The sequence below is a fragment of the Mus caroli genome, chromosome 11 (assembly GCF_900094665.2).
Source record: "Mus caroli chromosome 11, CAROLI_EIJ_v1.1, whole genome shotgun sequence".
In the NCBI taxonomy this organism is placed as follows: Eukaryota; Metazoa; Chordata; class Mammalia; order Rodentia; family Muridae; genus Mus; species Mus caroli.
In genome coordinates, this window is record NC_034580.1 from 8375531 (window position 1) to 8389404 (window position 13874).

A 13874-nucleotide genomic window follows, 5' to 3' on the forward strand; every position below is an offset into this window, starting at 1 on the left:
GCACCTCACTAAAATTGTCTCTCTTCTTCAGTCCTTCGTGTCCCACCCTAGCAGCTCTCAGACCGTTCATCCGAATCTTCTTCAGCTGTCAAGCAGCTGCCTTGCCTCCCTCACTGCCCAGCCTGCCAACTTGCTCAGCTGTCGCTGCCTCTACCACTCGGCAGCCTTGGCCATCCTGGCAGCTCTGCTTTTCCTGTTGCTCAGCCTCACTAGTAAAAGGAAAGACCACTGGAGAGAGCCCTTTATTAGGCCTAATGTGGCCACACCAGGGAAGGCAACACAGTACAAAGCATTGAGGCTGATAGACTTAGTGAGCCTGGGAGAGTACAACCTGAGAAGAGGCATTAAGGCAGAAACTGCCATTTGTTTTGAAGCAATACGACCTTGCTTCTTAGCACCAATCACCCACTGAGACCTGTTTTTGGATCAATCACAGCCTTGTCTCTTTACCACCAGTCAGAGCAGTCTCTTTACTAGGCCAGTGTGGTGGTTTTGTTTTGTCCTACATGGAAACGGTAACAGAGTTTTTTTTTTTTTTTAAAGATTTATTTATTTTATGTAAGTACACTGTAGCTGTCTTCAGACACTCCAGAAGAGGGCGCCAGATCTCATTACGGATGGTTGTGAGCCACCATGTGGTTGCTGGGATTTGAACTCTGGACTTTGGAAGAGCAGTCGGGTGCTCTTACCCACTGAGCCATCTCACCAGCCCAACAGAGTTATATAGATATAGTTTATGGAAGCCTGGGAGAGCAAATAGGCTGGCATGGACTGTTTCAAACAGCACTGACTGACTGAAGCTATACTCTTCAGTTAGTTGGGGCAATCAACTATGGCAGTCTTTAGTTTTCTCAGGGTGTCTGTGAACTAATTGTTCTCAATGGTTGGCACTGGCATAAGGGTAGTTGACTTTTTGATTTGACAGTTCTGTTGCAGCTAAGGCAGCAAGAGAGAATCTAACACTGCTAATTAGGGAATCAAATTGGGCCATTCTTCTGCATGTTTGATTATGAGAAAAGGGACATAACAAAGAGTACTTAAAGACTGTTTTGTTAACACTGATAGTGTTGTGTTGTGTTTTAATAGTATTTAGCACTACTCCAAGGAGGGAAAGGATTTTTGCGTTGTACTGGCTAATAAACTTTTATGTGTAACACCAAAGGTCTGGTCTGTGGAAGGAATGGATAAATTGCACCTTACTAAAATTAGATATCTGTCTCACCAAAGACAAAAGACCCAAATTCAGAGACTAGAACAACAGGCTACAGACTGTGAGAAGACATTTGGGAAACATGCAAGTCAGCATGGAAACTTTCTGTTCTATTTTTTAATCTGCGAGCCTGCACTGTGACTTGAATGTGGAATGTCCCTCACAGGCTCATGTATTTCAACACTCACGCAGATGGCAGGGTGGCTTTAGAAGGTTGCAGGCTATTTGGGACATGGGGCCTAGCTAGGGGAAGTGGGTCATTGTGGGGCAGACCTTATGGGTTCTTGGCTGGCTCCCTTCTAGCCTCAGCTCTCTGGTTTTTGACTGCTAATGTGATTTAACAGCTGCCTCACATTCCAACTGCCCTCCAAACAGCCCCTGCTGCCATTTGATAGCCTGTGTTCCTTAAACCAGGAGCCAGAATAATTCCTTCCTCCTTGAATTATTTCTGTTAGGTATTCTGTCAAGGCAGCAACCTAAAACTGCTCTAACAAAATCAATCTGTTAAAAAAAAAAAAATCAACCCAGGGTTGACATTGATAATTGCCGGGGGAGGAGAGTCTGCTTTCCTTAAGGGTGTGGCCCCTAGTATGTCGACTGTGCTCCACTGGATGGTCTCACCCCCATGAGTATCTGGGCAATGCAAAACAGACTCAGTGGGTTATTTAAAAAAAATAATAATAATAAAAAACAGACACAGGTTTGTGAGTGGGTAGGGAGACGTGAGTAATTTCCGAAAATTATTAGGGAGAGGAATTGGGGGTGAATATTATCAAAATGCATTGTACAAAATTCTCAGTGAATTCATAAAAACAATATATTTAAAAATTAAAAAAAAATAAAAATCAACGCAGGAACTGGAAAGATGGCCAGTGTCTACGAGCATATACTGTTTTTGCAGAGGCTCCAATTTCAGTTTCTAGGAACCATTATGGGGCAGCTCACAGCCACTTGTAACTAACTGTAGCTCTAAACGAATCCAGTACCTTCTTCTGGACTTTGAAGGCACCCGCTCACACACACATACACATGCACACACTTAAAAAATAATTTCACATTTTACTAAAAACGTGTGGATGGCGAATATCCCCATGAAAAGATATTTAACATTGTTAGTCACCAGAGAAATTATTATTATGTCCCTAGGAGATGTTATTATACCCCTATCCATAGAACTCCAACCAAGAATAATGAAAACACCAAATGCTTGTGAGGAAGCCAAAGACCCTGAATTCTTCAAGCTGAATAGTGGAACGACAAGGCAGTCTATTAATTTCTTATAAAAAGTATCCCAAAGAAATGGAAGTCCTTCTCTATACAAATACCTGTGCATCAATGTTCACAGATGCTGTATATGCATGGGTGGAAAATGGGAGCAACTAAAGTATTTCTCACTAGTGGTGGATGAACAAGTAGTGAGCTACACAGTTTGGTATCAAATCTGTGGTAGAGCAGCCGAAAGGACCTAGACAGATGGTAAAGGCACAAAAGTGAGTGAAAAGATGTCCTTCTGAGCTTTTCATGGACTATATGACCCATTTGCATAACATCCCCAGTATCAACGGAAACTTAGAACACTGAACAGATTGTGAGGTTAATGGGAGACAAGGTGAGATTAAAGGAAGGAGCAGCAGAAAAGTGGATCCTTTCATTTCATCCAAAACATTTCAGCGTTTTAACTCAGAGAGTAGTTAGAGGATTCTATAACTATAAAGACGGAACTGTACAAGCACAGTAAGCCAGTGCCAATTTCCTGGTTCTAACATTACATACCGCAGTTATATTAGCCCTAACACTTGGGTGTGAAAGTGGAAGTGTATAGGATGCCTTTGTTTTAATTTTGTAATTTTAAGAAAAATTTTCTTTTATTATTTCAAATAATGTGCTTGTGTCTGTGCATGGGTATGTGCATATGAGTGCAGGTACTCACAGAGGCCAGAGCCATTCGATTTTCCTGGAGTTATAAGCAGCTATGAGCCACCTGACACAGGTGTTGGGAACTAAATTTGTGTCTTCTACAAGAGCAGTACATGTTCTTAATCCATGTGCCAGTTCTCCAGCCCCTGCAAATTTTAATGAACCCACAATTTTTTCAAAATTAAAAGTTAAAAATTTAATATTTATAATTAAAATGACAGTTTTCATGAGTTAACTAGGCAAGCTAAAGAGAACATTGGAAAAATATGAGTAGATCAGACTGAACTATATATTTCTTTTTTAAAGACACAAAGCATGGAAATGAGTCTATGAGGTACCTGATATTCAGTAGAAAGATGTAACTGCATGTAACCATAGCCCCAGAAAGAAAGGAGAGAGGAAACAGATTGAACAATGAGAAGAAGACAATGGGTATTTCCCAAGATTAAATTCCACCTTATTCCCATGGATTGGAAATAGAGTAAGTATAAAAACTTTGTGTCAGCCAGGCGTGGTGGTACACACCTTTAATCCCAGCACTTAAGAGGCAGAGGCAGGCGGATTTCTGAGTTCAAGGCCAGCCTGGTCTACAAAGTGAGTTCCAGGACAGCCAGGGCTATACAGAGAAACCCTGTCTCGAAAACAAAACAAAACAAAACAACAACAACAACAACAAAAAAACCCAAAACAAAAACAAAAAACAAAACAACAACAACAAAACCACTTTGTGTCATGGTAAAACTGCCCAAAAGTAAAGAGGAAAGACAAATACTGTAAGCAATTGGGAAGAAGAAAATCACTTTTCTCATTATCTCAATGCAAACAACAACACTGACAACTGACATCTCACCAGAAATCATAGAAGAAAGTCGGTGAACAGGTATATGCTTCCTCCTTAGCATTTATGCTCAGCTGTGTTTAGTGTTGATCCTCAACTTGATAGGACCTGGAATCACCTGCAAGATAGGCTTCTGGGAATGCCTGTGGGGGATTGTCTTGATTGTGCTAACTCATTGTAATTGTAGGCAAGGCCATACCCCTCAAAGGACATCTGGGCTGCCAAACGTGGAGAAACCAATCTGAACCTGAGTGTGCATGCAGTCATTACTCTTGATGCATTGCACTTGAACTGCGAGCTCAAAATATAAAACAAGCGGGGGCTTGAGAGATGGCTACATGTTTAAGAGCAATGACCATTCTCTTAGAGCTCTGGGGTTTGATTCCTACCACCCATATGAAGACTCACAACCATCTGGAACAAATGACCTTGGCCTCCAGGGACACTACAAGCAAATGATGCTGAGACCATATGAAGCAAAATGCAAAATAAAATGAAAATCTTAAAAACAAACAAACAAACAAAAAAACCTAAAAGCACCCTTCTGTCTTTAGGTCTGGAAAATGTCTTTCCAAAGTAAAAAGAAAATAAGGATGTTCTCATAGAAATAAAACTAGTAGACCACCCTGTGTATTCACTAAGATAAATTCTTAATATTTTCACATAGAAGAAAATGAGAAATATGTGTGTGTGTGTGTGTAATAAGTGAATGTTAATGAAACAGGTATTGTAGAGTTGTCTAGACTTATGTTGCTCTTGTAACATTGCAATGCCTAGTAGAATTTAAATACATGTAGATTTAAATGAAATAATCACACAAAAGGTGTTGGGGACCTGTAATAAAAAAAATAACAAGATAAAATGAGGAGAGTGGAAAAATATAAAACCGACTTTAAAAAAATCAAGTATAAGAAAAAATATACAAGAAGTGGGCCAAACAGAAAATAAATACCCAGATGGTAGATAACATTTAAAACTATGAGCAATTAGCTTGGGTGTAAATGGAGAACTTGGGTAATAATTGTTACAGTGGGTTTAAAACTAAATCTTAAAAAAAAAAAAATTAAACAGAGCAAGAGTCATGAACTGCTTACCTGGGGTGTTCTTAGACAAACATAAAGGGCTAGAGAAAAATCGAGCATTTCCTAACAGCAAGCCACCCTCATCAAGAACTGAGACTTCTGGATATTCCAGCACCATTTGTTGAAGATGTGGTCTTTTCTCCAGGGTAGGTTTTGTCTTTGTAATCTTTGCCAAAAATCAGATGGCTATGAGTACCGTCTTATCTAGCAATTTTATTCTTACTTTATACCTTCCAAAAAGATCAATTTTAAATGCACCAAAGACCTCAATGCTGTACTCAAAATATCTAGAGGGGACAATGAGAGGCACAGTTCAGGATTTAGACTCAGATGTACAGGAAACACAGCCAACAGTCGACAAGCCGAAAAGCATGAAATTAAAAAGATTCCATGCTCCACTGGAACCCGAGTGAAGGGGCAGCATAGAGAATATGAGAAAGTCCTTGCCAGCTATGCATCTGACAGAGAACTAGTGTCTAGAATATACAAGGGACTAAAAAACCCAATTCAAGAAAACACAACCTATTAAAAATGGGCTGAACACTGAACAGAGAGTTCTCAAATGAAGAAATACAAATGTCCAAGAAATATCCTTAACCACCAGGGAAATGCAAATTAAAACTACATTGGTATTTTACCTTAACCCAGTCACAATGGCCAAGATCAAGAAAACAAATGACCATAGATGCTTTTGAGGGAGTGAGAAAACAGGAACACTCACTGTTGATTGGAGTACAGACTGGTGCAGCCACCATGGAAATCAGTGTGAAGCTTACTCTAAAATCGAGGAGAATTCCCTTGTGACCTAGCTATATCATTCTAGGACATATACCCAAAGGACTGTAGCTATAGCCTATTATAGGTGCAGAGTCTTATATATACACACAGATGTATATTCATATGTGTATTCAGATGTATTCACATGTGTATTCATGTGTGTGTGTGTGTATATATATATATAGTCTTCTATATACAGAGAATATATATTTGTATATATACAAATATAATATATCGTTTTATGTATACATATATAATATATAGTCTTGTATTTAAAGAGAATATATATTCATACACACACACAGATAACTGCTCATCCATGTTCGTGGCTGCTCTATTCACAATAGCGAGGAAATAAAATAAGCTATCTATTTGCTATCACATGGACAATGAAGATGTGGTTTATACACACGATAGAATTTTATTCCACTTTAATGAAAAACAAAATTCGCAGTCAAGTGGATGCAGTCAGGTAGCTCAGACCCAGAATGACTAACACCACATTTTATCTTCCCTATGTGGACCCTAGCTGCCATCTTTAGATTTGTGTGTTTACCTTGAAGCCAGAATGGTAGAAAGGGACCTCTAAAGGAGAGAGAGAGAAATAAGGATCTTAAGAATGAGAGGATAGTAGAATACATGTGCTGTGAAGGTGGATAGAATAATGGAACAGGAAGAATTCCATGGTGGGGAGAGAAAGGGTGTGTGGTATAAAGCAGGAGCTGAGGGAGGGATGGGAGGGATAACTTGACACTGGGGAGTGGTTGGGGTTTTTTGTTTTGTTTTGTTTGTTTTTTCTTTTTTTCTTTTCGAGACAGGGTTTCTCTGTGTAGCCCTGGCTGTCCTGGAACTCACTTTGTAGACCAGGCTCTGGGGAGTGTTTTTAAAAGCCACATGGAAAGTTGCTATCCCATAAGTTTACCACCACCAATACTACTACTACTACTACTACTACTACTACTACTACTAGAAAGGTTTGGATGCAGGTATCCTACACAAGGTGTTAAGGCTACTCCTGTGAGCCCTGGGTTCCATTCCCAACACTGAAAAATAAAAGGGTTAAAAGACATTTTTTTAAACATCTTTTTCAAACCCAGATGCACACTAGACTCTTGCTATTTAATGTGCCTGGTTCTACCAGTGGTCATGCTTCCAAAATTCTACAGGAAAGGGGCCCAGAGTCCGCATTCCTAAAGCTCCCTTGGGTAATACTGTGTAGCCAGACAGAATATCCACAGAGCCACAGTCATGACACTCTAATTGCTTCAAACATGACATATTAGTCCCAGGCAGAACATACTGCTGTGGCTATGTCAGAAACATGACAATTCCCAGACTCCAGGTGCATCCCCCACTAGAATGCATATCTAGGCACAAAAGAGCCTGCATGCTATTTGGCTTGTTAGATATTTTTACCTTGGAGGGAAAATTTACTGCTTGCTCATAAGCCTCACACAAATGAACCAACCTTCTTAACATCTGCTGAGAGCAACAAACCCGGGCAGGGAAGCCTGTAGTTATTCTTTTTAAAACTATAATTTTATTCCTTGTCATTTTCATACACGTTATAACCATTCTGGTTACTCTCATACCCCATTCCCTCCTATCTCCTTTCTACCCTTGACATCTCACCTTCCTCTTTGCAAGTCTTTCTTACATTCATTTTGTTTTGTCATGTGACCCACTGATTTTGACCAGGGCTGCCTGTGTGACTATAAGTTTTGAGGCATCATTTGGAGAGGAGTATCTTAGTTACTTTTCTGTTGATGTGACCAAGACAAAGAAGGAAGAGAGTATCTGACTTCCTGTTGCAGAAGGTTAGTGTCCTAAATGGCAGGGGCTGCATGACAGCAGGCAACGGGCTTTGCAGGAGGGTCAGGAAGGTAAGAATTCACATCTTGAGTGCTGAGTGTGATGAAAAAGTGAATTGAAAATGGTGTAGGACTTTTTTTTCCCCTCAAAGCTCACTCCTAGTGAACGGCTGTACCACCATAAGCTCCCCAGATAGTGCCAACACCTAGGGACCAAGTGGTCAAATGCCTAACTAGCACTGTGGGGGGCATTTCTCATTCAAGTCACTACAAGAGAAGACAGTGACTACCTCTTCCCAGAACACACACCCCTCAAACTCTACCCTAGGCCCAGACAGGACCCAGAGGACCCCACAATGCCATCTCCATTGAGCACTGAACTTACAAAGAATGGAATCAGGCCAGCTGCCTTGTCCCGCTCCAGGGCTTCCTGAAGGGCAGAAGCTCTCATGGAAAAGTTGCCATCCGAAGGGACTGCTTTTAGCTTTATTCCACCAATTAATCCAGCTCTTTCTACAGAGGAATGTGCCTGCAACAAGAGCGAGTAGTAAGTCATGAATGGAATCTGAGTCACAGGTTCTACAGAGCACTTGCTTTGGGCTCTTGATGCCCCAAGAAGGTGGTAGAATTGATATCTTCCCCTCCTCCTTTTTTAAAGCACCCCTTTCCTGGACTTGTTTCCATTCTAGAATCTTGCTTTCCAGTATAACGAATCAAATACTGCCAGAGTGAGTATTGGTTCTACATCGATTAAGTTTTTCATTCACTTGTGTGATTTTGAATACATGTAGATTCAAGGATATAGCAATTTGCACACCAAAGGAGATTCTTTTATCTGTGTGATAAAAGAATACACTGGGTGGTGGCATCACACTCCTTTAATCTCAGCGCTTGGGAGGCAGAGGTAGGCAGATCTCTGAGTTTGAGGCCAGCTTGGTCTACAAAGTTCCAGGACATCCAGGGCTACACAGAGAAAACCCATTTCAACCCCTGACTCCACCTACCCTTCAAAAAAAAAAAAAAAAAAAAAAAACCTAACAAGATAAAATAAAGAAAAAGAAACAATAGAAACAGTTGATCAATCAAAGAGTCAAGTAAATACAATAAGTGAGCTAAAAGTACTAAATTTTTATTTTCTTCTATTTGTAGGGTTTTATGAGCATTAAAATGAACTCTAAAAGTCAGTCCTCTCAAGCCACAAGCTGGACTGAGTGCTCACAGCAGGCATGATGTTTTTTATCCCTTTTGGGAAAAAAAAAAAAGTAGGCTTTGAGAATGTACATGATTTACAAAGCTAGGATTTGGCACTGGGTTGAGTCTCCCTTCCAATTTTTCCACAGTGGAGCCTTAAAGGCAGGCCACAGGGGCACTGAGCAGTTCCACGCTACAGAAATGGTTTCCAGCCAGTTGCAGAGGCTCTCAGTATGTGTATTTTATTTCTGACTAGATCTATCAAGCTCCCACGATAGACTAAGGAGTTTCTCTGCCTTGTGACCCCTAAGGAACAGCTTTTGGATTTGACCGTGATGCTAACTGTTCCTTGGATTCAGCTCTTCGGTGGAGGATGGGGGTGGGAGGTGGGGGCTGTTGGGTGTTGGGCCAATGCCCACACCAGCACACTCACCTGATCAGATGTGTAAGCAACCAGCTTTTCCATGATAGCAGCTTGTGTGAACTCTGGGGAGGCTGCCTGCAGCTGGCGGATAACTTTAGTCCGAGCAGCCAGTAGGGCCACCAAGGTGGCTTCACTGGCACTTCCCTGAATCCAAGAGAAAAAGGCCAAATGAAATTTGAAATGTTGCAAAGAAGTCCCAGTCTAAACTTTTGGAAGACATATTATTTATGTCCATAGTTTCCTTTAAAAGTTGAGCCAGAAATTGCAAAATTCACTCCTTTCTGCATCTCACATCTGCAGGGGCTGGTTTAGCTCTTGTAATTAGTTTGACATTGTTTTATCCATATTATGTCCCAGAGAGCTAACACTCTGATCCTGTAGCATATACAAGACTCTGCAGGTGTTCTCTCATGGGTTCCTTAAGCCGTCTGGGACATACTGTCTCCACTTCCATCAGAGGAAGAGACTGATCCAGGGCAACCTGCCCAATCCCTGCTCTGTGTTCCTATGCATGTGGACAGAACAATTTGTATTTGCTTATAACATAGGAATGCATTTTCCTTGACACGCAGAGGTTGACTTGGAAAGTTTCTCCCAGTCCTTAACGTAACGGGCTGAACTGTGCTCCCTCCCTCCCTGTAATCCACATACTGAATCCCTAGACCCCAGCATCTCAGAATATCCTACACTTATAGAAATAGGACCTTTTAAGCCAAACACAGTTTTACACTACATACTTGTAGTCTTAGTGCTAAGGAGGCTGAGGCTTAAGGATAACTGTGAGTTCAAGGCCAACTTGGGTATATACCGTGTACTAAGCCAGTTAGGGCTACAGTTTGAGAAGGTCTCAAAATACACATAAGAAAAGAAGGTAAGAAGCAAGAATATTAGGAAGCAGTAAGGAGGGGAGGAGAGACAAAGGGGACCTTTAAGTAATAATTAAATCTTTAAGGTGGACCCGAAACCAATCTGAATGGTGTCCTGAGAATAAGGAATTAGGCAGCAGACATGACATACATAGAGGTGAGACTTTGAGAAGGCAGAAGTGAGCAACTCAAGAGGAAACCTCAGGAAAAGCAATACTGCTGACACCTTAGTCTTGGCCTTCAGCCTTCATGGGGGACTCGGGAGCAACAAATATGCTGTTTCAGTCATTTTTGCTCTGTGCTTTGTTATGGCAGGCCTGGTGAACCAGTGCAAGAAATCCCAACGGTTTGCTTCAGCGAAGTAGAGAAGTATTGAATGCGATTCATCTTTTGAACTTGAGAGTAAAGAAATGGGTTCAGAGCCCACTGTATCACTTATCCCATGTAATTTGTAAAATAATCCTATTTTTTAATGTCTTTCATCTTCAGATGGGCCTCTGTAACATCCCACCAGATTTGCAGTGTGACTTGGGCATGGTTAAAAATGAGGCTCCGTCTGGTTTTTCTTGGTACTTCCTAGCATTTGTGCTCAGCTTCCCTGGGAGACAAATCTCAGGAGAAACCCATCAGATTTTTGCTGACTCTGAACGTTTTTAAGACATGGAGTTTTCCAGATAAATACACAGTGAATTGTGTAGAAGTGAAATTTTTTCTTATTAATATTTTGCCCCCTTCATCAATCACAATCTCCCACTTTGATTTTTCCCATCTACTGCTTTTACTGGGTTTTTTGTTTTTTGTTTTGTTTTGTTTTGAATCAAGTCCTACTCCCTGAGGAGTGGGGTGAGCTTTCAAGCTAGGTACACGTATTCCTATTTCTGTAGCTGTAATGCATGAATTCAGATAAACAGACCATGGTCTTCACTCAGCATCTGAGTGACTCACACATTTCCTTCTGGGCTGTACTTCCAAGAGTCGTCCTGCATAGTTTCAGACCAAGTTAAAGAAGGCCGACAAGACTGGCAGCCATTTCAGGAAATTCAAGTCTGTGAAAACAGATACTGCGTCTCCCACTTCCCCTGTGCATCCCATTGTTTTTCTCTCCTGGCTTGCTTATTTCAGACTCCCTGGCCACATTTTGTTTTTCAAGGTCTGTCTATTAAGAAGTAGATTGTGGCCGGGCATGGTGGCACATGCCTTTAATCCCACCACTTGGGAGGCAGAGGCAGGTGGATTTCTGAGTTCGAGGCCAGACAGGTCTATAAAGTGAGTTCCAAGACAGCCAGGGCTATACAGAGAAACCCTGTCTCGAAAAAATCAAACAACCAACCAAACAAACAAACAAACAAAAAAGTAGATTGTGGGAGCCTGGTGTGGTGGTACATGCCTTTAATCCCAGCACTCAGGAGGCGGAGGCGGAGGCGGAGGCAGAAGCATAATCTCTATGAGTTCGAGGCCTACCTGGTCTACAAAGTAAGTTCAAGACAGCCAGGGCTCTGTTTCACACAATAACCCTGTCTCAAAAAAACAAAACAAAACAAAAAGTGGATTGTGGTTGTAGTAGCACACACTTTTAATCCCTGCACTCAGAAGGGGACAGAGATGGGCTGATCTCTACGTTCGAGGCCAGACTGATCTACATAGCGAGTTCCAGAACAGCTAGGGCTATACAGTGAGACTCTGTCTGCCCTCTCTTCGGAGCCCTGGACACCTTTATTATTCTGAGTAGCTCATTATGGACTTGAAGGGCGCTCTACATATTCTGACAGAAATTTCTTTTATACCAAGAAAGTTGTGTGTGTGTGTGTGTGTGTGTGTGTGTGTGTGTGTGTGTGTGTGTGTGNTGTGTGTGTGTGTGTGTGTGTGTGTGTGTGTGTGTGTGTGTGTGTGAAAGAGAGAGAGAGCGAGCGAGCGAGCGAGAGAGAGAGAGAGAGAGAGAGAGAGAGAGAGAGGTGAAGAGCCCACGTTGATCATTGTGCTTTGTGGCTGAGAAACTGAGAAACTTGGGGGTTGAACAGCCCCTAGCTGCACCGAGCTAAGCCCACACACTTGCTCCTTCGTTTACCTGGAACCGGTTTGCCCCCACGTCTTTGTGTGGCTCGCCAATGCCTTTGCTTCAGGCAGACAAAGGTTGCCATGGCGAGCCTGCTCTGAGGTGGGAGGGACCTTTTGGAGAGTCTATGCTCAGGGCTGCTGATGCCCTGAGCCGAAAGGTCCTTTCATCTTCTAGGTTTTACAAATGTCACCTCACACAGGGTAAGAAATTGGCAGCTTTTCTTCTACAAGAGCTTTCAAACCCAATTAAGAGACCCATTTTGCAGGTCTCATTTGTCCGGCCTCACAATGATGGTGTGCCGTTGGGCTCAGACACCCACTGCTGCGCGGATGCTAAGCTGTGATTACAGCTCTGAGGGGATCGATAAGGCAGGCTGCCTCGCGGGCTGTCACTGGGCTCAGTGCTCTTTAAGGCCTCACAAATTACAGTCAATCAGCCTCATGAGCTGAAAAGGGCCAGCCAGCTCCCTGCAGTAAACACAAGGAAGTCTGCTTTCTACCAACCCAAACTAAGTGGGTTGAGCTCACCAGGGCTTTGTTGAAGCCTGAGCTGAGAGATGCCAGAATTAGTCCTAACCTAAGGCTGGGACTTCTCAAAATGAGATTGTCTTTTCTGAAAAGATGGTTTAACCCAATGGTAGTATTCAAAACTCCAGACTCTATCCCACGCAGAGAGCCTGGGCAAGCTGGTGATAATACTTAACACCATCTTTACACACTGCCTTTAGTTTCTGCCACTGAACTTGTCTGAGCCTCAATTTCTTTGCTATGAAAACTAAGGTTGATAATGCAACCAATCCACATAAGTATTTTGAGGATGAAAAATCCATTATAAAAAGCACAATAAATAGGCTAAAACACAGTCAGTTTTGTAATAGTTATTCAATAAATTCTTTTACTTGTAAAATTCTTTGAGAAGTACCAAACTAGAAGATTCATCTTTGGATATAAAGACTCAAAAACGAAATTGTTTTCACCGTATGACAAATGGCCCAGAAGTCTGTGGTGCTATTCTGGTCTTGGTGGCGCACTTATGTGCCATGGGGAGGAAGCTGATGGTCTTGGAGGACAGTTGCCTCTCGTCCTAAAGGCTGTCCTCTGAAATCTTACTCACAGGACTGAAAAGTGTAATATGGCATGAATATTTAATGTGTTATTTACATAAATTGTGATACATCATAAAAATTGTACAGTAATAATATTCTCAAAAAAATATTTGGACAAGATGGGGCAGGGGAGGACCAACTCAGAGTAACAAGAAGTGTGAGGGAGGGCGCTGGAGAAAGAAGGTAGATAAAAATAAAATATTTGTGAAAACCATTTCACAACATGTGTGTGAAAGTGCTATAGTGAAGCCCGTTGCTTTGTTTACTAACTGAAAAAAAAAATAAATTAAGAAAAAGTTTAAAACAGCCGAGGGCCAGTGAGATGGCTGAATAGGAAGAGAGATGATCCTTCAAGTCTGGTGAGCCACAAGAAGGTATAAAGAAAGAACTCACTTCATAAAGTGATCTCCCTGTGAGAGTCATGGCATGAGTATCCGTGCACACCTACCGTGTACACACACAACAGTAATAGTAGTAAGAAATTGAAGTATTTAAACAGTGAAAATATAAGAAAACATTGTGTATATGTATTGAATCATCTCAATTTATGTAACCACACATACAGAGATACTGGACTAAGACTAGAGAGAATTATGC

The 13874-nt window shown here is 41.6% G+C and overlaps 1 protein-coding gene across 2 annotated transcripts in view; it reads right to left on the bottom strand.

The window, feature by feature from the left end:
- Positions 1-13874, bottom strand: part of Ddc (dopa decarboxylase) — an 83878-nt gene that overhangs the window by 41559 nt on the left and 28445 nt on the right. For both annotated transcript variants that reach the window (XM_021177576.2, XM_029483720.1), the window contains exons 5-6: positions 9260-9394; positions 8021-8164 (exon numbers count right to left, since the gene is read on the bottom strand). In XM_021177576.2, coding sequence (XP_021033235.1) covers positions 8021-8164; positions 9260-9394 — 279 coding nt within the window. The remainder of the gene's footprint in view (positions 1-8020; positions 8165-9259; positions 9395-13874) is intronic.